We start from the raw sequence: 26,345 nt of genomic DNA on the forward strand, positions 1-26,345 counted from the left end.
ATTTTTTTAATTTTTATAGTGATATTAGCACAACGGTAATTGACGCGTGGAACGCCTTAACGAAAGTCACGATTTTAATGTCAATAACCCTACATTCCATGATTTAAACGTTCAAATATCTCTACTAGAAGTTACTAACGCAGTTAAGGGCCTTAAGCGGAACAAATCTCCTTGTCCTAGTGATCAGTTAATAAATGAATATTTTATAGAAACAATAGATATTATAGGTAGTCATATCACAGATTTATTTAACAAAGTTTTTAATTCGGGACATTTCCCTGAGTCTTGGTCACAAGGATTTATAGTACCCATTCATAATCAAAGTGCTGCAGCACTGAATGCGACGGACATGCAACCGGAGAGACACCAAGGCTTCTTTTAGAAAAACAAAACAAAACAAAAACAAAACACAAAATATATAACAGACAAAAAATTTGTTCCATACAAGTTCGAGATTTGTAGAGCAATATATTTTGTGTCCCAAATTGATATAATTCAGATTTTCTACTTTCAAGCACTTAAATACAGAATGAAATTTATGCCTAAAAACTCTGGTCAAACTTGTAAATCAGTGTCCTTATCGATTTATTCTAAGAAATGATATGTAAATAGAAAAAAACTATCAACGAAATATTTCTAAAATAAATCCAGGCAAATAAACTTCAAACATAATACATTGTACATTTGAGAATGCTATTTAGAATTGCTTCGTGTTATATCATAGTGGGCATACAGACAATAAAATATAAGTCATTTGTATTTTTATTTCTCTTGGATATGTCTCATTAAAAAAAAATTGGTTAAAATCATCAGCAATTGATAGTGTATTTTTTAGATTTTTTTAGTTTACAAGGTAAAGATGTAGAGGCCAGAGCACATCGTTTTTTTTTAAATTTAAATGTCACTTAAGCACTACAGTGTTTAGTTGTCCTTTTCAATTCACACTAAATTCCATTTTTTTTTTTTCAACTTGTTTGCTTCTTACAATTGTATAAGCATTCTAAAAGTATTGCATTACAATCCGCTGGTTTATTAATTACATGTTTAATGTGTACTTCCTAATTCGCCTGTCCAAAAATCAGAACAGGTAAAGCAGAATCTATTTTTAGAATATCGAAGGTTAACTCATATCATGACCTAGATAAAAATATGTAAACAAACCACAAGAATCGGAAGTAGAACTGATATTATAACTTCCTTACCATGATTTCAAGACTACATGGCGGTAAAGTGTCTTACATGCATTTTCAAAAAATAGATATTTATACTAGCCATTGAACTGTATCGTAATATAGTTAATAACTGCTGAATATTCAGCTAAACCCGCGGTATGAGTCACGAAAATAGTTCTTCTTTTATTAAATCGCGCGGGGGTTATCCTAGAGTCACGAAAAACTTTTGATTTGTTAATAATAATGTTTTGTATAATGTAGAAATTTTATTTCCTACTAATAATGTCTTGGAAACTCAGAGGTTACACCTTTATTGTAGTTATACATTTGCTGTCCTACTTTTTCGACAGCGGTAAATCGTTTCAGCAGTAATTTGCATATTGCGCAAAATACTACGGGACTACAACGTTTTTTTATCAATAATATACGTTCATATTTTAACTTGGATAACTTAATTTGAAATTGAAAAAGGCTTAAATATGGAAGACATGAAGATATCCAGACAAAGTATGGGAGTTTTGAAGGATCAAATTCATGTACTATTTCTTGGGCTGTTAATTGGTTTAGGGACACATTGCGCGAGTGTAGCCAACGAATCCCATGTGTAGATGACTTAGCTCTGAACGCGCCTGAGGGGGCGCGTCCGTCGCAAAAAGGGGGACAAAAACATGAAAAAAAATAATTACCGCGGGATTACCTTGATAAGTAATTTAGGTAAACTTTTTACCAGTATACTTACAATTACATCTCGAGTAGAAAATTGGTTTGAGAAGAACAATTTTATTTCGGACGCCCAATTTGGTTTTAGAAAGGTAGAAGCACTGTTGACGCAGCATTTTGTATTACATAGCATTATAGAACATGTTTTATCACAAAATTTAAGACTGCCCTGCGCATTTATTGACGACCTACAAAAAGCATTTGACTCTGTATATCGTTAATGCATTATGGTTTAAAAAAACTTTTTTAACATGGGTCTTGATGGCAAAATATTACAAATGTTTAAGGCTATGTACGCGATAGTTAAATCGTGCGTTAAGAGTTGTAATAAGTGCTCAGAATTTTTTCGAAAATATCCATTGGTCTCAGACAGGGCCTCAATAATTCTCCGGCATTGTTTGCTCTCTTCTTAGAAGACTTAGAACTTTTTTTACAAGACACAAATAGCATCAGGTTTATCATTTTATGACGTTTTGTGTAATTATAATTAATGTTTGCCGATGATATGGTTTTAATTGGCAACTCTACGCAAGACTTACAGAATAGTTTGAATAATTTATACGAGTACTGTAGTTACTGGGGTCTCAAAGTTAATATAGATAAAACTAAAGTTGTAGTATTTCGTAAAAGGGGTCCGGTTAAACAGGAAGAACGATGGTATTATAACAATCAACCTTTAAATAATTATAGTGAATGACTTAAATTATCTGGGCATTGTATTTAATTATACTGGTTCATTTGTTTTACATAACCAATACGTTATTGGTAAAGCATTGAAAGCGAAACACGTATTGTTAGGTAACATTAATAAATTCGATCTAAGTCCAACGTTATCCATGAAACTATTTGATGCATTCGTAGGTTCTATTTTTAAATTATGTCTGTCCGATATGGGGATTTTTCAAAAAACGAAGGGAAATAGAGCGTATACATTTGAGTTTTTGCCAAAAGCAATTTTGGGAGTGAAACAAAGCACTAGTAATGCAGCAGTTTACGGGGAATTAGCACGGTACCCATTGTATATAACAAGATATTTGCAAATTATAAAATTTTGGCTGCATCTTTTAAATACGGATAACATTATAATTAGATACGTGTATAACGAATCGTTGAAGAGATGTTTAAACGGTAATATGAGAACTTGGCCAGTAAAGTTAAACTTTTTACTTGCACAATATGGTTTTCTGACGTCTGGGATTATTCAAGATAGCGTATTAGTTGCTCATTTTCTCCCTGTATTCAAACAGCGGCTTATAAGACTGTTACGTAACAATGGCGAGCGGGTTTGCGTGATAACAACATTTTAAATAATTTATATGTTTACATTAAGGATGAGTTCGTCATCAGTGATTACTTAAATAAAATTAAAACGAAAAAAATTACGTCAATCATTGACACGAATTCGTGTGTCAGCTCACACGTTACGTATAGAAACCGGCAGACATGATAGAAATCGTATTGAAAGAACACAACGAACGTGTCTAATATGTGGAACATCCGACATTGAGGACGAGTACCATTTTATTCTTAAATGTAACGCTTATCAAACTTTGCGTCTACAGTACATCAAACCTTATTTTTATAGGCGTCCTAGCATGTACAAATTTACACAGCTACTTAATTCGAAAAATAACGTCACTTTAAAAAAACCTATCTAAATACATTTACCTTGCTGGTCGAATTCGTATCGGACTTATAAATACATTGCTATAAGAAATAATAATATTTTTTTCCATTCTCCAAGCATGTGTCTTAAATAGTACAGGTTAATCAATAGTAATACTAAGAACTACAATAAATTAAGCTATTTAGTACTGTCAGTTAATTTAAGTAATAAAGTCAAATATTACTTTGAATCTTTGTTAGGAGTGCTGAATAAATTTAAATATTTGTTAAAGTACAATAATAATAATGATTGTTTAAATTATCTGTATAGTGTATGCATTTTTGCATTCTATACATTTGCACACTTTGTTATTCTCTACTGCAGTATGTTGAATTAGCTGACATATTTTTCATATTAGCTCCTTATCATTGTGACATTGTTAATTTTATAATATTTTATATGTACTTGAAACAACGAGGTACTCTATTTGTACAAGTTGGAAATAAACTTTTCTTCTTCTTCTTCTTTTATTTTTTGTTTGTAGTCGTTTTACAACGAACTGAATTTTAATTGCCCGTGAATTTCTTTCACACAATACTATTTGAGAACATTTATATAGTTATACACACATTCGCATTCAACAGGCTATTATAGGGTAATTAAGAAAATATAATTGTTAAAAATGTGGCAAACAGAATACAATTGATAACACTATTCAATCTGTTCAATGACAGTTAAAAATCAAATACAATCATTTTAACCGTTTTAAGTTTAACTTTAAATTGTGCAAAACATCATAAAAGAGAAAAATAAAAAGTTGTGTGACACACAATCACAAATATATTCTGAAAGTAAAAAACATGCACAATTGAACTCGAAAAAACATGTTCATAACCCGAGATCTTCATAATCTGAATCCACTTTTAAAGCTACATGCCGCCAGATGAGTCAAAATATTTCAATAAAATCAAACTTGAGAAAATGTACTTAGATGTAAGGAAAAGTAAAAAGTTTTAAGTTTCAGACAATATTTTTACATATTATGTGCGATTAATGACTGATTGTTCAGTATTTACAACTATATTTCTACTGCGTTACTAACGCAGTAAAGGCCATTTATGCATATTTTGATCACGATTTGGTAATTTACGTGGTTTGTAAGTGCCATCGATAATGTGTAAATTGCTTTCTTTTGGTTACTTAACAATATTACACATTTAAATACATTTTCAAAATTTTCATGAAAAATAGATCTAGCATGAATCTGCAAAATATAATAATTGAAGAACTTGTACAACCCACTCCATCATAATGGTACGACCGATTTAATAATATAAATGTTATGTTACCGTGTTCGATTTATAATAATGACGAAGGGTGGAGTAACTATATATACATGCTGAGATCGATCAAAAGACGGTCTGATCGATAAAGTTAAACAAACAGTACCGATCTTCTATAGATATTTTATGTATAATTCAGCGTTTTGTGTTTTACATGTATAACAATAGCAGATGTAACAATATCAAGCAGATGAATTGCATTCTTACCTTAAAAAATATTTTCCGACATTAATATCACCTTGATAAAACTTTTTTTCAGGTAGGCGGATATGACGTAATGATTTGATCACAACCGCTAATGTTATTGATTATAAAAAAAGTTTTCATGTAATGTAATTCTAGAACTTAATAAAATAGCATCACATGCCCTGTATTTGTTCTTCATAGAATCTGACCTAATATTTAAATCCAAATAGCATATTTCTTAATTGCTTAAAAATTATTATGTGAATATTAAAAATAAAAATCGATTATGTAAATCGTGAACTTGTTTCTTGGTCAAGTCATATTGGCTACAATATATAATGACCCACAATTCAATTTATCAGACGGAGAGGTCCGATGCAAATTCTGAATAAAAACACAACCGACCTATCAATACAACGTGCGTTTGCAACTCAAGCTATTTGTCGACAGTTGCAATTCAAATTTGCATACCTAGTCTTCTCCTTTTATTAGGAGACTGATCGTAATATCGACCGATGTCTGTCTGGCCACCGTGACAACCAGACGGCAGCAGCTGAAAATTTTGGTCATCGGGCGGGCGCCATCGAATTTTAAATATTACTTAAAAGTTAACGGCGTCGGAAGGATAAATTTTGGGGTCAGTGAGTTGAAGTCATCTGGCTAGGATCGCCCTGTCGCCGGGACGATGTTTATTGGATCGAATGATTGTTTGTGATATGATACAGAAACGCCGTCCGATTTTAAAAACATTCGGGCGGACATCGCCCTATTGTGTACAACGGTCTTATATTTGAGAGACCGGTGTGTATATAATGGACATCTAGCGCCCGTTAGACACCAGTTGGCGAGCGAACGAGCATCGCCCAGTACCCGGACGATTTATGCACAGGCACTGGGCGGTAATCGTTTTGTCTTATGGTGATCGCGCGGCTTCAGTTTGTTGTAATCGCAGCTTGAGATTTTTGTAATCGCCTAAAAATGTATCTGTGAATTCTTTTGGATTTAACTAAATGGTCGAGCAATAAATAACGCCTTCGCGGATTAGTATAAAGGTAAAGGCAAACTGCAATTGTTGCATTTTTGCTTGGTCTTCATCTAATCTCTATCAACTGCCTTCTTTGCTGGCACACTGACTATACCGACTGATTTTTTATAGAATATCGTAAAATGATATGCCTTTTTCGCCCGGCGCCCATGCGGCGACCGTCCGATCCATTATAAATCGTACATGCGCCGTCCGGACATTTGAATGCTGTCTGTTACATCAATTCTGCGCGCGACACGTCGTCTCAATATGATGGCCATTTCTGTGTAATAGTTGTAAAATCCGACTTCAAATACTAGTAACGAAGTTTTGGGCCGGACACGATTTTGCTGCAAGGTCATGCTGTGATCTTGATCTTCAAGGAAGGGACCCAAATGTGCGCGCGACACGTCGTCTCAATATGGTGATCATTTCTGTGAAAATAGTTGTAAAATCCGACTTCAAATAACGAAGTTATGGGCGGGACACGATTTTGCTACAAGGTCATGCTGTGGTCTTGGCCTTCAAGGTAGCGACTAAAATGTTGCGCGCGACACATTGTCTCAATATGGTGATCATTTCTGTGAAATAGTTGTAAAATCCGACTTCAAATAACGAAGTTATGGGCCGGACACGAATTGAGGACGTACGTACGGACTGACAACACGGCGACTATATGCTCTCCCTAATTTTTTCGGGGAGCATAATAAGCATTTTGAAGTCTGAGTTAATTATAAACTTTTTCATCTCCCCATGTTTATGGAACATATGAGTTGGTACAAGGACGCTTCCGTACATTCTCGTCCACGTGTGAAATGGAAGATTTTCTATAGATCTACCTTACAAAGATAAACACATTTTATCTGCAGAAATAGTTTTATTTTTCATGAAAACATTGTCCATAAATAAATGATATTATTTAAAGGCACAATATGACTTGGAGTCAAATAATATATTAGTTCTTAAGAAAGGACACGCATGACTTTTGTAATGTTCAAATAATGGTGTTTTTTATTAGAGAATACTAGACGGGTCACGCTTAAGAAAGTAGCCATGAATGTGAATTTATTTGCCATTATTAAAGTAGCAAACTGTAAACAAAGTGGTATTTGGACTTTCATATACAATACTAAACCACTCTTAATGTACTAGTTGTCAAAAATATGGCTAAGGTATTAGACCAATGAGTAAGTTTCCTGAAACTATAACAGGACATGTACACCAGTCAATTTTTTAGATACAATAAAAGTATTTTGGGGGGGCATAATGGGCTTTGTAATTCATTTAAACACACATAATGAGATTTTTATACATTGTGGGGTACAATGCTGAATTCTACCGCACAAGAACACATCTGTCAAAACTATATTGGACGGGCGCTATGGTCTGATATGTTTTGTAGCATTGTACGAGTACAGTATTGTTCCCCAACTCTTTTTTTTTCACACCACCATTTATGACATTTTAACAGAACTTTGTAACCTCACTTCAAGTACAATAAGGATTTGACTCGGTAGGGGACGATGAGATTTGCCCTTGTTCGTCCGCCAGTATATTCTCATTTTGTGTCACATGTACCTCTAATTTATTCAGTATCTGTAGTTATTGCCCTTGTCTTAGAAATAATGTCATTTTCAAATGTCGTGTGTAGCCAAGAGTATTTGACCTAGTCCAGCATGTGTGTGGTTTGCTTAGAACTTAAGTTATTGCCCTTTATGAATCTTTACAGAGATGTTGGTCAGCATGTGCACCTGGGGTTTTGCGTTTGGATTTATTCAGGTTTGTTAGAGTTATTACCTTTGACTTAGTACAAATTTGCAATTCACAAAGTATTTCACCTAGAGTCACGAAACATTATAGGAATGTTGGTCAGCATGTGTAGTTATTCACTTTGGGGTTTGCTAGTGAATTTATTCAGTATTTGTAAAGTTATTGTCTTTGCACGACTTAGTAAAATATTTGCAATTTTCAACTTGTGTCTTGCGCAACTCAATGAATTTGACCTCGAGTCATGTAACTTTACAGGACTGTTGACAAGCTTGTGTAAATGTGCATCTGCGATTTGGAAAAATCAAGATGTCATTTCAAGCCCAACCACTTAGGGATTGTGGGGGGGGGGATGTAGAATTGCCTTATGTCTGTCGCTCTGGCATACTGTCCTGCTGTGCGTCAGTAGACAGTGAAGGCATTCTGTCCTATGAACACTTTTCTAGTTTAAAAGTTTATTTCCTTCTACATAAGATCAATCACATTTAACGATTGTTGTTATAATCATACTGTGACAAATCATTATTCAACGGTGGCGAATCGTTAATGTGGCGAATCGTGACTAATTAAGTGGCCTCATTGGAATAAAGTTGAACAAGGCAATCTGAAGGACAGCTAAATCCCCTTTCGCAGTGTTCACGGGTTTTGTGCTGACCCCAATGCGTGACCTTGATCTTTGAGCGACACTCCATCCTGTCATGGTGAACATTTGTACCAAACTGTTTAGAAATCCTTCAAGGAATTAGCAAGATATAGACCAAACAAATCTGGACGGACGCATATACACCCAACTTTACACGAAAAGTGGCTACTAAGTTGAGCTGACCGCCAGCGGGCTCGACGAAAATTGTCAGGGGTTTAAAGTTATGGCATGGAAACGAGTGTTACAGACGGACAGACGGGGCGATTCCTATAATCCCCTCATAATTTGTAGAAGGGGATTAAAAACAGTTATATCATTTGCATTAATAAATAAACATATGACAATGATAATAAGTTTGTAATATCTTTATAACCTATAGTGGTACATTCATAAATAACAATACATTCCATCAATTTCATCAGTTGTCAATACATTTTGTTGCTATATAATAGATTTGCTAATGAACGGCAAATGTTAACAAGCAAATTCGTTGAATTTATATCCCCCGCCGAGTACTGGTTATTATTAACACAGCAACTGAAGACATAAGGCTTTATTTATATATTAATCATGGCATAAACAGTAATATTCTTTGAACTTGATAAATATTCAGGGCCATAACTTTGTGTTAAATAGTAAAATCTGGAAATGCCAATGAGATGTATGCATACTACATAACTAATCAAGGGCCATAAATCTGAGATATAAGTATCTGACCAGGAACAAGGCGACTATATGCACATCTCCTCTTAGTATCCCATAAAGTTTCATTGAATTCCAGCCAGTAGAAGCAGAGAAGTAGCGAAGAAACAAATATTTTTCTATATGGATACTGCATAACTAATCAAGGGCCATAACTCTGAGTTAAAGTGTCTGACCGGAACAAGCCGACGATATACGCATCTCCTCTTGGTATTGAAGGTTCCAATAAAGTTTCGTTGAATTCCAGCCAGTAGTTGCAGAGAAGTAGCGCGGAAACGATTTTTACTCCATACAACGCCAAAACTATATCCCCCTCCCGATTCCATCGGCGGGGGATAATTAGAATGTAAAAATTTAGCTCCGATACCATGAATTTTGGACTTAACCATTGATATTCTCAATAATAGGTATTAAGCTCATTGTCCATTGGAAATATCTCCCATAAATAACAATGTTTTAAGACAGTATATTTAAATCTGTATGTGAAGCATCATATTCTTATTATCAAACCCTCATTAACCTACTGAATTCATATAATGGATCTGCCCAACTTTTAATTTGGAACGGTACATTAAAACAATTTATAGCATTTCAATATCAAAATACAAAACTGAGCTACCAATAGTATATAGCCTATATATTTATTATGAATTCAGTAAAAAGACATTTAAAAAAAAGGCTGACACAAATAAATGCCAGTATAAAGACCTATCATCATTTATGACATAATAACTCGAGTTCTGTTAACAAGCATTTTACAAAGAACAATTTATATTTTTTATTCATTATCATATTTGCAATCATCTAGATCAGGACCAATTTAAGTAATTGTACAAAATAGGCTCTCAAATATTTAATTCTTATACTGATAATTTGACTATAAAATGCAATAAAATTACTTTATAAAACTGGTCAAAATTGATGTAAAAAGGATTAATTTTTAACAAAGACCTAACAGTGATCTTAAAAACTTTGTACAAATCTAGAAATCCAAGGTAAGCCAACAAGAGCATCGTACACCCAAAGGAAACTTTGTTGAATGGAGAAAAATAATCTTTCAATTAGGGAAGAGGCCCATTTATGAAACTTCACCAAAAAATGTTTTATCTTAATCATTATTTTAATACTAAATAAACCAAAGAGTGGGAGCATTTTGACCCTAGCTTTATAGTTCATAAAACTACTATAGAGGTCTACCAGGCAATGCTACATACCAAATATATAAGCACTGTGATTTTCCACACAAAAAGATTATTCTAATACATCAATATACATAAGGCATGTGATCCCCAGGGCAGGGCAAACTTTGACCTCAGGGTCATGGCTTCTAAACCTTTTGTAGAAGACTAGAAATTAATGCTACAGGTCACTATCAATGATCTGGGCTTTTATATGGAAAATAATTTCAAGATATGTTTATAAGCCAACATAAACTAAGTGACCCCCTGGTTGGGGCCAAAGGTCAATTTTAAAGGTCAACAAAGCAATGCTACATGCAAAATATCTAAGCTGTGGGGATTTAAGTTTCAAACAATAAAACTTTATACTTATGTAGTCTATATAAGTATTTTTTCTGTCAAAGATTTTTAATTTCCTTCCAATGGTTCAAAAGATACAGAGCAGAATTCACACATAATAACTACATGTAAGTGTGACCGTCACCTGAGGCAGATTAAACCTGTCCTTTTTCAAAGCATATAAAATCATTCAAGAACAAAATGGTAATATATCCTTACACTTTTTCCTAATTCTTTCCTAAAGGGTGTCTTCTGTAAAACATTAAAATTTCATTTAATTTTAGTTTCACTGAAGGTCATCGTAAGTTTTGAAGTTCAGACATTCTTTGCTGTTCATAGTCTTGATGTATAGTATATGACAGGTGATTCCTTCTTAAATACAAGACCAACATCTACAGCCATCTAAATCCTAACCACTTGTGCAGATACATCTTTAACCACAGACTGGTTATTTCCTAGTTCATTTACTTGAACAACAATCTTTGCAAATGTTGACCCAGTCAAACCTTTAGTAAGACGGCCTGGGTTTATACAACAGCATCCCTTGATTTCCTGCAATATACAACATGCGCTGGTCATGTTTTCTGACAGAAAGTTACAATTTTCTTACTAGCTTACAGTAACTGCTATACTAAGTAATATTTTAAAGAATAAGTATTAAAACATAACATTGAGAAAAATCTGATAATGCATGTAAGCAACTTTTATCAACAAAGATAATATATGTCTCTCATTCATCATATCGCAATTATCATCTAAAACAGCCATCACTTTAATCACATACCCCTGCAACTCCGAAAAAAAATGGCAAAGCACGACTGTGCATATATTTTGGGGTAAGTGTAAGGACATGCTAAATTTTAGCATTACACAATAATCTTGTTAATGAAAAAGTGAGTCTTCTTTTACGGTAAACAGTTCTTAAAGTAACTTTATATATTTGACCCAAGGGCTTTTATTTGAACAAACTTTGTAGACACTCACTAGAAGATGTTTCATGCTTGGTATCTAAACTCTAGCTATTTGGGTTTTTTCAAAGAAGATTTTTTTAAAAAGTTTTTGCTTTACACATATAAGGAAAATCAATGACCCCCGGGACAGGGCCAATTTTGACCCCAGGGCTCTTATTTGAACAAATTTGGTAGACACCCATTAGAAGATGTTTCATGCTAAATATCTTAGCTCTAGAGCTCTTTGGGTTCTTTAAACCAAGATTTTATAAGTTTTTACTATATGCATATAGGGAAAATCAATGACCCCCTGGGGCCGGGCCATTTTTGACCCCATGGCTTTTATTTGAACAAACTTGGTAGACACCCATTAGAAGATGTTTCATGCTTAATATCTTAGCTCTAGCTCTTTGGGTTCTTTAAAAGAAGTTTCATGCTTAATATCTTAGCTCTAGCTCTTTGGGTTCTTTAAAAGAAGATTTTTTAAGTTTTTACTATATGCATATACGGAAAATCAATGACCCCCGGGGCAGGGCCAATTTTGACCCGATGGCTTTTATTTCAACAAACTTGATAGACACTCACTAGAAGATGTTTCATGCTAAATATCTTAGCTTTAGCTCTTTGCGTTCTTTAAAAGAAGATTTTTTAAGTTTTTACTATATGCATATACGGAAAATCAATGACCCCCGGGGCAGGGCCAATTTTGACCCCATGGCTTTTATTTGAACAAACTTGATAGACACTCACTAGAAGATGTTTCATGCCAAACATCTAAGCTCTACCTCTTTGTGTTTTTTAAAAGAAGATATTTTAAGTTTTTTCTATCGGTTGCCATGATTGGTTGCCATGGCAACCAGAGTTCTGCATGGAATTAAATTCTTTGAACAATTTTTAAAGGTGACCACCAAAGGAACATTCCTGTGAAGTTTGGATGAAATTGGCTCAGCGGTTTATGAGGAGATGTCATTTAAAGTAAAAGTTTACGGCCGGACGCCGGACCAAAAGCGATCACAAAAGCTCACCCTGTCACATTGTGACCCTGTCACTTTGTGACAGGTGAGCTAAAAATAAATCCTCTTTAATTAAGCACTTATAGTATTACTCTAACATTCAGCACATTATTTACACCGTATTTGTAAGACACAATGATGTCATGTCAAAATATATATGCACGGCTGTGCAATACCATTTTTAAAGTCTCAAAAGAAATTATAGTATAATCAACTCATACAATAAATTCAGTATTGAACATTTCTTCATTTAATATTCTCTCTGCCTTCTGATGAGTTGATGTAAACCATAAAGCCTGTGTCTGCACCAATCCAAAATCATCACTGTTACTTTCTGTTACAGACTTTCGAGCATTAAATGACGAAGGGATTTGGAAATGAATCTCTTTACATTACATTTATTTCAAACATTTAAGCAGACATAAGTAGACGCATCAAACCAGCTAGATAGTTTTCCTCATATGTGTGCACCTTAACAATCTATTAATTAACACTAGATTCTTTACATGTAATTTTCTTACGGTAGTATCAATCTCTGTAGAGGCAGACATTTTCTATGATGTCATTATAGCAAAATCAAAATGTAAGTAACCAGCATTTACCTTTATAAACTGTTTAAATTCTGAGGGTATTATCAGGACATGAGGTGTTGTAGGCATAATACATGTTGTGAAGAACTTCTCATAATCTATACACATATCTTCATGTGGTGGGTAGTACGGGTAGTAGCTGAACAATAAACACAACAATAATTTAATAAGAAATTTGAAGATTTTCTGTTTTAAAAATAAAACCCCATGATTACACAAAACTATTAGATGAAGATTTTCTATGATAGTTATGTTTTGTATAATAAAGAATCTTGCAATAATCAATTTTTATAAGTTACAGTAAAGGTGGATTTACAACAAAATTTCTTCTATAAAGAATTACAAGCATATAAAATTTAATTCCATGAATGCAATAATTCCAAAGCTTAAAATAATGAGATGTTTTGCTATTACTTTGATATCAGCTTAATTTACTAAATAACATTCTCCACAAAAAGAAAAGGAAAAACATACCTATGCTGATTCAGAAGATGCTGCGTTAACCTACCAAGTCGGTCACTGGACCCCGGGGGACTGAAAACAGAATGCTAAACTTTTATACATAATAAAATTTGCATTTCTTATTGAAGACAAAGATATTCTTTCCACCTTAATATTTGTAACAAGCAGATGAACATGCCTTAGGAAAATTTGAAATTTAAGAAATAAAGTTATTATTTTCTTGCTTAAGAGACGAGCAAAGGAATTTTCAAATAATATATTACATAAATTAAGAAATTATGCTACTTTACATACAAACTTGAAACCTCTTTAATTTGCAGGCAAAATTAAAGACATTTATTGTTCGAAATCTTTATTGACCATAAAAACTGTTAACAGTGCAATTGATCCAACAGTCACTGTTTTCATTGATATTCAAAAGAACTTACAAGGAAATTTCTTCAGTTCCCATGTGAAACAATACATCTGTTGAAGTAAGGCCAAACACAATGTTGTTTATTCTAAGTGTGCATGGATCTGCTGCAAAGTGTACATGCTGTAAGTTAAAAGACAAATATATATTTGTCAAACATAAATATCAAGCATGGCATTTGTTAAATCTAAAATGTATTTATTTTACTGAAAATAAATTCTTATCAAGTAAAAGTTACTTTTCATGTATTGTTGTAAAATATAAAAAAGTTCATTTCAGTTTTCAGCAAGCTTACATTCTAAAGTTAACAAATATAATTTCAAATTTATTATAAATTTATAATGAAAGGGACAAATAAATGTAGATAGTATTATTCTTTACACTGTCATGAAAATATGACAAACTTTCTAAGCATTCAAATAACAAGAACCTTTAAATTAAAAATTTTCTCTACATATAGTCTGATTTTATTGACCTGTCAATTATGAATACATTAAAAAACTCATTTAAATATTCGATCCCACTTCGGTTGGTCTGTGTAGTTTACGAGAATTAATGCGGAATATATTAGTCATGTTTTGAAAGTCACTACAGCCTAATGTGAAGGTTTTCGTTAATTCACAATAGCACAGTCAGTTAAGTGAATGCTTGATAATTGAGAGGTATGTGATTCGATCCTTACTGATGACATTGTTTTACGCCTTCTCTTTTTTTATTTTTTAAGTATATCTTAAATGGAATCAATTTGTAGTGTGCTTTACGGCATTGGAATGACATTTATTGATTTTAATCTGAATTAATTTTAAACATGAATTCTTAAACCAGGGCTCTCGATTGACACGGGGATCCGGGTTTTGACTCGTGAAAATCGGGAAATGCACAAAATTGACACGTGATAAAATCTGCTCAAGAGTCAATTTGCCACATGGGATTTTCAGCTATGCAATAATAATTACCTTTAATCCACCCCTAATTACCTATCAAATCCTACATATGTTCAAATCTCACTCATTAAAAATGTCAACAGGCAATATAAGCCGTGTATAAAATGCTTTACACACTGCATTGTTTATACCCTGTGCACTGAAGCGTGACAATTCAGTGGCTGCAATTTGACAGTGCTAAAAATAGCTCTACACAACTGATAAGATTTACATACTTGAGGCGTCAATTATTGATTGCTTTTAAAGTTTTATAATACGTCTTTGATTTACTTGGAGTACCTGTGCATTTGTTATTTCTTTTTCCATTAAATATTCCAAGGTACATTTTGGTATTTAAAATTAATATGATATAGCATACCAGTAAAGATAATTTTTTCCTATTTTTTTCATTTAATCAGAAAAGCTGCTGCTTATTTTATTCTTTCACAGCAATTCATTTTTTTGTTTTATTTGTTTTTTTTTTAGGGGGGGGAGGTATAGACATTTATAATTATGGATTTTCTCTGTCAATTTAGACTTTGGAATCTCCAAAAATGACCTCCAATACAGTCAATTTTGTAACATAAAAATGATTCATGTAGTCAAATGACACTTAACAAAAAAATGATTTGACTCATGAAAATTTTGGCCAAAGAGTCTTTGACTCGTGAAATTCTGACCCTACTGAGAGCCCTGCTTAAACCATGTTATTTAAAAAGAATATAGACTTTAGAAAATTAAGTTAAACATTATAAAACGAACAACATAAAACAAACCATATATAACTTCAATAATGATGAAAATATTAATAAGGAAAAAAAAACATGGACCAACGCTCTCTGGAACTTAAAACACGTATGGCACTTAGATTATAAACTCGTACTTTACCCTATCGCGCTATAATGCTCACTACACTAAGTTCATAGATACAAATGATGTTAAATTCCATCCTACTGCGTACATGTCACGAAACTTACCAAAATCTACCGAAGATTAATATACTTTGTGTACTGACCCTGTAATCAGTATGTAATTGATAGGTTAATAAAATCAAACAATAAGCAGGAAAAGTCTTTATTCATATGCAATTTAAAACTACTTGTTATTGAATTATAGCGATAAGAATCATTATAGTCAGAGATTTATTAGCAGGAACTGTGAAGGTATGAAATACAGCTACCTTGTAAGATTTTTCTAGATTATAAGGTGGGGTGGGGTACACTGGATCATGATGTATATCTCTTTGTGAGGGCAATACAATCAGCTGGACATTTAAACTGAAATATGAAATCATATAGTTAGAACACACAGAAGATATGAAAAATACATAATTTGTAAAACAATTTTATTTATATGATCAATAAATCATGAATAAAATATAACATATATATAAATCATTAAAAAGAATTTTAAACTACAGAATATTAAATTGCTTAAACTCTTAAAAATCAAAATATAAGAAAAAAATATTTTTAAGATATATTTGTTCTTATTTATCTTCATTATCTTTTTAAATGTAAAATTACATCTTACAAGTACACACAGGAAAGATAGGTGATGATTTAAATTCTACAAAAAATGGGTACGGTAATCACATTATGAATACATAGTGCCATTAAAAAACCTACATTTCCATGATGGACCAAATTAAAATGACCTCTAATAGGGAATGCTGCTTTTAAACATAGTTTGTGCATTCTTTTGTTCAAATTTGATATATTAAGTTACAATTTCCTAGATTTTTAATAAATTTTCTATGATTTTCTACTTACTTTTCTGTCACAATGGCTACTTCATCTAATTTTTGTTTAAAAATTTCATCAAATGTGACTTTCAATTTACCACTCTGAAAATGTAAACATATTTCAACAAATAATAATAATTAAGTGCCAGTATTCAAAATTTCAGGATTCAAAGTTTATCACTAATACTGAATTCAAAATATGTAGTTGAATAGGAAAAAAAGGACTTTTCTAAATATGAACAGATATTTTCTAAACAGATATATGTTCACAAAGACATTCATGGGCAAAACATTTTTTTTTCAATCAAGTTAAGTGACTTTGGCCTTTGACCTGCAAGCCTTGGTTTAGCACTAGACACACTAGCTTAATGTGCCAAATATTTACGCAAAAATTATTTCAAAATCCATTCATGAGTAACAAAGTTATGGCCTGGACAATAAAGAGACAGGCTATACAAAAATTATATGTCACCTTTGGTGATATACAAATTCTTTGATCTAAGCTTGCTTGAACTTAAAAATTGGATACACAGGAGATTTCTATCCATATTTACGATATAATGACTTAGATTTATTTGTTACCTGGATGTTTTCAATTATGATTAAATGTACTTAACAAAGTATATTTAATGATTAGCTTATCTAAAGGAGGCAGTTTTTATTGAAACTAAATAAAACTAGAAAATACCTCTATCTCTGCATTTTTACCATCTACAAATGGACCCATCTGAAATAATACAATGTTCTTGTCATAAATATGTAGACAAATTTCTATTATAAAACTTCAAACATCGTTTTTAAGAGCATTTATTTATTAACTTTTCAACATTAGGTACGTTTTCACTTCAAATGTAAGGCTAATATGAAGTTCATCACAACATTATATACATAAAACAAGGCATTATGAGAAAACTCAGCTATTATGAGATTGGAGAATTTTGATTGGCTTTCCAGCTCGGCCATAATGAATTTGCTTTTTTTTTCATTGAAAAAGTCGCCATTTTAAATTGCTGCAAGGCAGGTTTCAGAGACATTTTTAAAACAAGAATATCATTTGCAGTACCTCACAACAACGAAATTTTACATTATTTATTTTTATTCAATAATTAAGTGTTTTCACTTTAGCCTTTGGCCTCAGGCTAATATGACAGTCTTCACTCCAAAGCCATTATGGAAACACTTAATTATTAACATTATAATAATAACTTCTACAATTCAAGATTATTATGTTTCCAGCAGACTTTCCAATCAACAAATACTAAAATCTTTTTTACCAATATTTCAGTACATAAATTTACAAATATATATTTGTCATTTACAAAAATATTCTGAAAAATAACATTACAAAAATAGTTTGAAAATGACATGAAATATTTATTTACATTGAATCAAATATTACTATTTGTATGCCATGGCACAGCATGACGGCTACAGCTTAAAGAATAAAACTTTATAGCCAAAGAAATATGCCCAAAAAAACTCACTAGAATACAGACATCTGGTCTAGTTTGCTGTATTTGTTCTATAAGATCAGTAAATGGTTCATACGACAAACAGTCTGACGTTGAGAATGGTCCAGCGGCTACCATTACTGATAGCCTTGTATTCTTGGTGTCCGTGTTAGCTGGAATCTCAGGTAATGGTAGGGTTACACTCTGAAAAGCAAATTTTTTATGGTTATAAATTCATTTAAGTTCTCTTAATCTTTAAAATAATGTTATTTTTAATTTACATGTAGTTTGATGCTTTAATCGAGTATGTCTCAAAACATCTTCTTTCTTTAAATTTTACTTAACAGATTAAAATTAATTCATGTTTTTCTATCAATAAACTTGACTGTTTTTGGTTTGTTTTAAGTCACATCAAAATCGCTTAAATTAAATTATCACATTTGCTACTGAATAGCTTTCTCACATGAAAACAATTCAACATCTTTAGCAGAAATGTAGCAAAAATTGTAAGGCTCACAGTAAAGTCATGTGTTCCTAATCACTCAGTGCTGGATGTTCCATCATTATCAATATGAACTTCTTTAAAAATATAAAGAGAGAAATTCATGAACCTTCATATTGCTTAAATTGCTGAAAGAATTCATCTAAAACTTCAAATCATACCTCAAATAATTTACTAGCCACAAATTTCTGTCCAGTACTATTATGACCAGCCATGGCAACCACTTGACCGGGGAATAGTGCATATTCCTTCAGCTGTGATAAATCTACAGGTATAGTTTTCCCAGATGATGTATCAATAGAGCCTTCTAATACAACAGACTTTGGGTTAAGTTTACCATGACTGTCACAACAAACCCTGCCAGCTACCGTAACCTCTTCCTGAGTTGGTAGGGCAAGGTGAACCAACTCATCAATGTTGTGAATTTTCTGTAGATGTTCTGCCATGTCTTCTATAATGTCATTCAAAACTGTGCAACAAAATAAAACATTATTAATAATTTATTGGCAAAGCTAAAAACTATAAAACAATTTTAATTTTCCTGATTTTTGTGAACACTTTGGCTCAATTTCAATACATGTAAATTTTATTTACTTGAAATATGACAACTATAAACCATCAAACCATCTTATATTTAGGAGATTATTAAATTACCGAACCTGCACTGGTGCTGACATGTTGTATTTCTTCATTTCTATCTTATTTATATTTAGTTTACACAAAATTCATTGAGTTTGATTGTGTAATAAGCTATGAGCTTATAGATACATACTGGAATACTGAGCAACAAATGTAAAGTCTTAAGGAAACAACAATTTGCCAGGGGTGGAGTTTGAATCCACACAGCTTGTGTCTTATGTGTTAACCACTCAACCATGCCATTAACATCTTAGGCTAGCCCTTATAAATATTAATCTAATTAACAACTTGTAAATAAATCAAACATCACAATATTGCACTTACTAGACACATATTCAAACTCACAATTATAATCAAATTTCTCAATTTAATTATTGTTATGAAATCATTTATGTACCTCAAAAACTCTGAAATCTTATTCTTTTAAATATAAATCTTAACCAAAGAGAGATTTGTTCCCAGCGAAATGTAAAATGTTTCACATTTCTCTTACTTTATTTTTACAAGATTAGATCATTAATGCAGCTGAAAAATGCATCTAAAGACGACAAGGTAATATTTTATAGTGTTTCACCTACCATCCCTTTTCTCTGATAATTTCTGAAACATGTATTTCATATCTTTAGATATACTCTGTTCAGTATTGTAATCTTCTATAAGAACACTTTGACCTGATCCCTGCCACTTTATGTTGTTAGTTTTACCAACACTAACCATTACCTCACCACGATTTGTTCTAGAGTTGTATTTCTTGGCAGGAGTAGTGCTGGAAATAATAAGTCAGAAACAAGTAAACTTATAACTTAATTACCAGGCAAAGTTTATTTGATTATTTAGCAAGTTTATAACTAAAGATTTCTTTTTGAAATCAATGTTTAGTAATTTGTTTGGTTCTCATGTCACTCAAGTGCTTTAAAGGTTATATATGGCATACTGTCAACTTAAGTGGTGGAGAAATAGCATAGTAGAACCACGGCTAGCTGGATAGCTCCCTCACCTGAAATAATCCATAGTACCAGTTTGGATTAGTGCCCACCAGCTGTGAGAGACAAGTGGTTTGAAATCAACGACCTAAACCACTGGGCAATGGGCACCCTCCAATATTTGGAAAATAGCTATTAATAAGACTGTCCCATTAAAGACTTTTAATACAAATTAGAAAGCCCACAATTGTACCCTTATGCTTTGTCAATGCTTTCCATAACAAAAGATAGTAATTCTCTACATATCTAGCAAATAAATCTTTACTGTACATAACAAATATCATGTTTTGTCTGCAGGTATAAACAAGTAATGAATAGTTTATACTTTCATACCTAGCTGGGGAGAAGCTGGCTGGAGAGAATGGTACTGCAGGGCTACGATTAGGTCCAGTAAATCTTTTCATAGGGACATTCTCTGGTGTATGCTGTCTCTTGTTTGATACTGCAGTCTGTAGTGTGACCATTTTACAAATGTTTAAGTTCATACAATCATTAATGTAAAAGAAACATTTATTTTATCATATTTCTTGCTCTATACTGGCCAATCTATCAATTGGCATAGTTTTTTTTACTTACACACAGAATGTTCTTTTTTTTCTATTTTTGCATTCCTATCTATCAAGTATAAGGGCTGTATGTTAGTTGGTAAAGTGTAACTTTGTTTCAGTATATAGATTTGTCAAGCTTTTGATATGTATAATTTCTGTTTGCATTTTGCTCTGCTCAATACATAAAAATAAAAGATTAAATGCATCAATTTCAAAATTTCTTAATAGATTCAACATTTAAAATACAGGAAAATATGCACTTCAATTTACTAAGTATATATATCACAAAATACATTTTAATAAATAATGGGACTAATGCATGAAGATAGAGAGTGTCTATTTTTCATATATACATGTTTATATCAGAACAGGATTTGCTTAGCCTATTATCTAAGCTGAAAGAAGATATATACATGAAATAATAACATGACAATGTGCTTTGAAGAGTGCATTACCTTTGATTTTGGTGTCTTTCCGCCATATGAGCTAAATAATTCTTCAGCTCCTTCTACATCCATCCTGAAAAATATAATTATACATGTACAATTGTTTATAATTTATATTAATTTTCTATTTCAAATAAGGTTGACCAAAGATGTTGAAAGATTTTGAAATTAATATTATGTACAAGAAGTCAAAATCAGAAAAGTTTAAGCTGTCACAACAGTTTAAGGATCACATTCAATCCCTACAATTCAATCAATCCAATGAAAATTACTTATAAATTTACTTTATTATATTGTACCAACAGATACAAAACATTTTCACATTAAAACATCAAATAATAATGCTACTCACGGAAGACTGTCAATAGTATGAATAACTGGAGCCGCCTCTTTTTTAACTGCCTTTGGTGTTTTCTGATGCCTTTTAGATAATCTCTAAATATACATCAAATAAATGAGTGAATTTTTTATCCATATCAAACTATTTGATTCTGTATCTACAGAGCAAAATGTTAATGTCATTCACTTTACCAGCTTTATGTATTAGTTATAATTCCACTATAATCAAGCATGCATGTACCTTTCACATCATCATGATACCATCTACATGGATGTCAGTGTTCTCTTACTGTTATCCAATGAAAGATGTACAGGTAAGCATTTTTAACTACTGTACTCAACAACCTGGCATAAAAAGAAGTAAGAATGACCACAAAGTTGCATTTAAATTTCCCAACAATTATTTGTATTGCACTTAACACAGCGAAATGATTTTTTTTAAAACACAAAATGTTATTTACCTCCCTTTCAAACTGCTCCAATGCATCAAATTCTAGTTTCACATTTTTCTTGAGTGAATGAGTGAAAGCCACCCATTCAGTCACAAGTTCTGAAGCCTCGAGTCTGTGCATAGTACACATCTCCTGCACTGAAAACAAAATAATTTGTTACCAGTCAAGATATATATTTATTATCAGCATATATTTCATCCCATAATTAGTTTGAACCACATACATTTTTAAAATTCTATGAAAGAAAAAAATAGATACAGAATTCTTAAACCAAAAAACCAAAGCATTAACATTTAAACTTGGGCCTGTATTAAGGTTTATTTCATGGACTACCTTGGACTGAAAATTTAGGGAGAAGTTACATCTCCCTTCAGGAAAAATAGGGAGAAGTTTTGAAATTTAGGGAGAAGTGATCATCAAATCTAGTTATACAATTGGATTTTTTCTAATTTTATTTCACAAAATATACATGTACACCTTTATATGAAGTTTATTTAAGCATTTGATTTACATCAACACAACAATTTTAATTTTTTTTAGGTTCAACAGTTTCTGACTATGCAATTAATTAAGAAGAAAAGTTCTTTAATTCATAATAATTATCCAAATTCTTTCAATTTGCAAATGGTGAATATTATTGTTATAGCCATAATATACAGTTATAATTAATTACTATCATAAATGTAATGTTGATAACAAGAATGGACAGGCAAACGTATATGGGATATTGTAAATCAAACAAAACACATAGGGGAAATAGTAAATCAAACAAAATGTATAGGGGATACTGTAAATTAAACAAGACATATAGGGGAAATTGGAATTAGTAACGATTCGCCACAGTCAAATAACGATTCCCCACAGTTAAATAATGATTCGCCACAGTATGATTATAACAATTATTTTCTTAGTTTGACTTGTCCTAGTTCAAATATATCAACATTTTTTTTAAATAATTCGACAAGGACAATAAAAATGTTTCTTTATTAATATAACTTATGTGAAGTTATGGCCCCCAGCCCAGATTTTTTAGTTTTAAGCATTTTGATAACAATACGAACAATCTTTTATTCACAGGAATCCGAAATTCTATCCAAAACAAAAAATAATGATTTTATAAAAATCCCATATATATACTATAAAACATTTTAAGTATATATAAGGGATTTGTTTTTAAATCGTTATTTTTTTTGTATACAATTTCGGGTTCCTGTGCTCTTAATTATGTTTTTTATATATATACTTGGTGTACCCGAGACATTTGCAATCTATTCCTGTCATATTACACTTAATTTAGCAGATAAGACGTAATTGATGCCATTTTAAGAGGTAACGCCGAATTCGTGAATGAAGCACTGAATCAACGGCCGCGGTTATCTCGTTAAAAGTAGCTAAATTCTATTTTACCAGCTTCCTTCCATTGTTATACGACACTTGTTGTGTAACAAATGTCTTAGACCTGTATACAGAATATGAAAACATAATGTTTTAAATGTGTTTTAAATGTACATATTTATTTGACGAAAACACAAAAGTCACCTCCAAAACGGCAATTAGGTTGTCTTTGATTTAAAGAAGTAAACATATTCTGGAAAAAAAAATGTAATGCTGGTTAAAGTATAATACGAATACGAAAAGTATAACAAGTATAAATTGTAATATATACAATGTTTGGAAATCAAAACATGGATTTTTCCAGCAAACATAAAATGATTCATGGAATATTATGTTCAATATTTAATATGTTTAATTGATAATATATATGTTGCGCTTGCATGCATAAGTTTCAAATAAACAGACGCCAACCTACCATATCCTGAATAGTCTAGAATAATATAGGTGTGAAAAAGTTTGTATTTTCAACATGTGGCGAATCGTTATTTAACTGTGGCGAATCGTTATTACTCTGTGACGAATCGTTATGTGACGAATCGTTAATGTGGCGAATCGTAATTCGTTACATTACCGGGAAATTGTATATCAAACAGAACGTTTATGGAATATTGTAAATCAAACAAAACGTATAGGGGATATTGTAAATAAGACACAAATAATTACGTTTGAGGTAACTTAATTATCAATTAGCTAGCTTTCTATCATCTGCTGCATTCATATCAGGGTCTTTCACAGCTTTAATTAACCAAAAATTTTATGTACAATCAATGCGCTATTTTTAGCGATGTGGATTTCCAAGTGTTGCTATGGCCACGCTTCTGCGCATGTCCTAATTACGTCCGATTACACAATTAAATCTGCCTCCAGGCAGTATTATCCAGACAGAGTGGTGAAATATACAGGTCAGACAGACCTTTCATAGAGACTTTAGGGCGACTGGAATTTCGCTTTTCCGATCATATAGGGCGAAGTGAAAATATTTACAGCTAAGTTTATCGTCTGACTTGGCCCTGAATGCAGTCCCTTAATTTTTTTCACATAACTTTAGTTTCTTTAGTGAATTACTGAATTCAAAATTAACAGGTCATCACTTTGGTAGATTATAACTGTAACCTGTGTATCGTTTTCTGTTTATCACTGGTATATTGTATCCTCCGTGTTATGTTGTATTTGGTTGGTATTCGCCTAACTGTTGTGTCGTCGTTTGTTTGCCTAACTGTGGTAAATATTGTATAGCCTGTTTCGTATGAGAAGTCACTGTAAGTTTAAAGGTTGTATGAATGTGTTCACTAATATTTCACGTGCATGACCCTAAAATCCCTGCGAAACATTTTCTTGCTTAAGTAAAATATTTCCCTTCGCCAGTTCCACATAATACAAGTAACTGATAACTTACTTTAAAGTATACGTTGTTGATAGTAGTAGTTACTTATTAGTAAACATCATTTATGGACAGTTCTTGTATGCTGATCCTGGTAAGAATTTATTCATTTCTAATATCATATTTATTCTTTTCCATTGATGAATTGGATGAAATGTGTAATTTTATTATTTTGTAAATCAATTACTTGTAATTCCTTTGTATTTTGTTTGTTGGCTCGTTTTTGTATGTCCAACAATAAAATGATGAAATAGAAGCAAGTCTTCAATCATTTATCCCTGGTTACAAATGGCTCCCCGACGATGAACTACATACGAGCTAGGGTCGATGGACAGTCTTTCACAACCGCTCCAGGTACGCCCCAGCCGAGAAAACTTAACAGCTTTTCAAGTTGGAGATAGACGGATGTTGTGACGTTGGCACGTACCGGTACAACTCTACGCATCATAATGGTATATTCCCCCGTCCCCTTTTAAAGAGCTCTTTACCCATTATAATGATTACATTCCATTTTATAAAGCCCAAAAGTCTATAAACTGTAGAAAACTTACGTTTTCTAGCCCTATGTAATCAAGAAAGGATCGCCGTGGAACTATTTTCATCGCGGAGGACGACATATTCGACTATGCACGTGCAGGAACTTTAGTGTGTGTGTGTTCACGAACTTTATTTTGTGTATTTGTACATGTATGTGTTTTATAGTGAAAAGTGTGTATATTTTATTGGATTAAGGATGTAATGTAAGTACTCTTTCTATATAATTATTTTGGTCACTTCGGTAGTTAAATTATTAGAATCTACTTGTATACTGTACAGTTTATTTACATCAAAGTTAGGCTATCTTCAGTTAGGCATTATTCGTTTCAGTACACTACATGTAAATTTTTGATATAAGAAGATTTTTCTTTCCTACGAATATTTTTGTTTGCTTGTTTTCCTGACATCTATATTAAATTTTTGCTATTTCTTTTTTATCATTTGATAAACTTACATATATCATTTAACAGTAAAGTTTTATAGTTTTAAATTGACAAACAGAAAGTTAGGTTCGTTTACAATATCTAGTACACATTATATTTTTGAGTGAATATATTGCGCAAGTAAGAAGTATTTTTTTATACAGTTGTAACAAATATTGTCTGTACATATAGATGTTTGTGTTGAATTTTGTGTTTGTGTACATATCATGGTTTAGAAACCGTTTAGCATAGAATTTAAGCAAAGTTGATTTGTTCTGGTGGTCAACAACTAGTAACCAATGATTTGTATTAGATGTACTTAGTCCGTGTCCAATTTTTCCCAAACTCTCTCCCAAACCACTTCCATACTAATACAATAAATGCACTCACGGTATGAATGAAAAGATTGAAATGGTAACCGAGAAAAATATCGTGTTTGGTTTAATTTTTGTCGGAGTCGGTTTATTTGATCGTGT

At 32.1% G+C, this 26,345-nt stretch overlaps 1 protein-coding gene across 1 annotated transcript in view; it reads right to left on the bottom strand.

Moving 5' to 3' along the window:
- Positions 1–8,810: 8,810 nt before the first annotated feature.
- LOC132754044 (DNA polymerase alpha subunit B-like) overlaps positions 8,811–26,345 on the bottom strand; it is a 28,794-nt gene continuing 11,259 nt past the window's right edge. Inside the window, exons 2-15 of the mRNA XM_060744630.1 lie at positions 22,144–22,271; positions 21,696–21,778; positions 21,353–21,416; positions 20,683–20,798; positions 19,945–20,132; positions 18,889–19,196; positions 18,259–18,429; positions 17,463–17,501; positions 16,803–16,876; positions 16,211–16,307; positions 14,124–14,230; positions 13,708–13,767; positions 13,246–13,372; positions 8,811–11,232 (exon numbers count right to left, since the gene is read on the bottom strand). Of these exons, the coding sequence (XP_060600613.1) occupies positions 11,083–11,232; positions 13,246–13,372; positions 13,708–13,767; positions 14,124–14,230; positions 16,211–16,307; positions 16,803–16,876; positions 17,463–17,501; positions 18,259–18,429; positions 18,889–19,196; positions 19,945–20,132; positions 20,683–20,798; positions 21,353–21,416; positions 21,696–21,778; positions 22,144–22,271 (1,712 nt within the window). The 3' untranslated portion in view covers positions 8,811–11,082. The remainder of the gene's footprint in view (positions 11,233–13,245; positions 13,373–13,707; positions 13,768–14,123; positions 14,231–16,210; positions 16,308–16,802; positions 16,877–17,462; positions 17,502–18,258; positions 18,430–18,888; positions 19,197–19,944; positions 20,133–20,682; positions 20,799–21,352; positions 21,417–21,695; positions 21,779–22,143; positions 22,272–26,345) is intronic.

Source organism: Ruditapes philippinarum, unplaced genomic scaffold, assembly GCF_026571515.1.
Source record: "Ruditapes philippinarum isolate M1 unplaced genomic scaffold, ASM2657151v2 ctg161_1_1_1_1, whole genome shotgun sequence".
In the NCBI taxonomy this organism is placed as follows: Eukaryota; Metazoa; Mollusca; class Bivalvia; order Venerida; family Veneridae; genus Ruditapes; species Ruditapes philippinarum.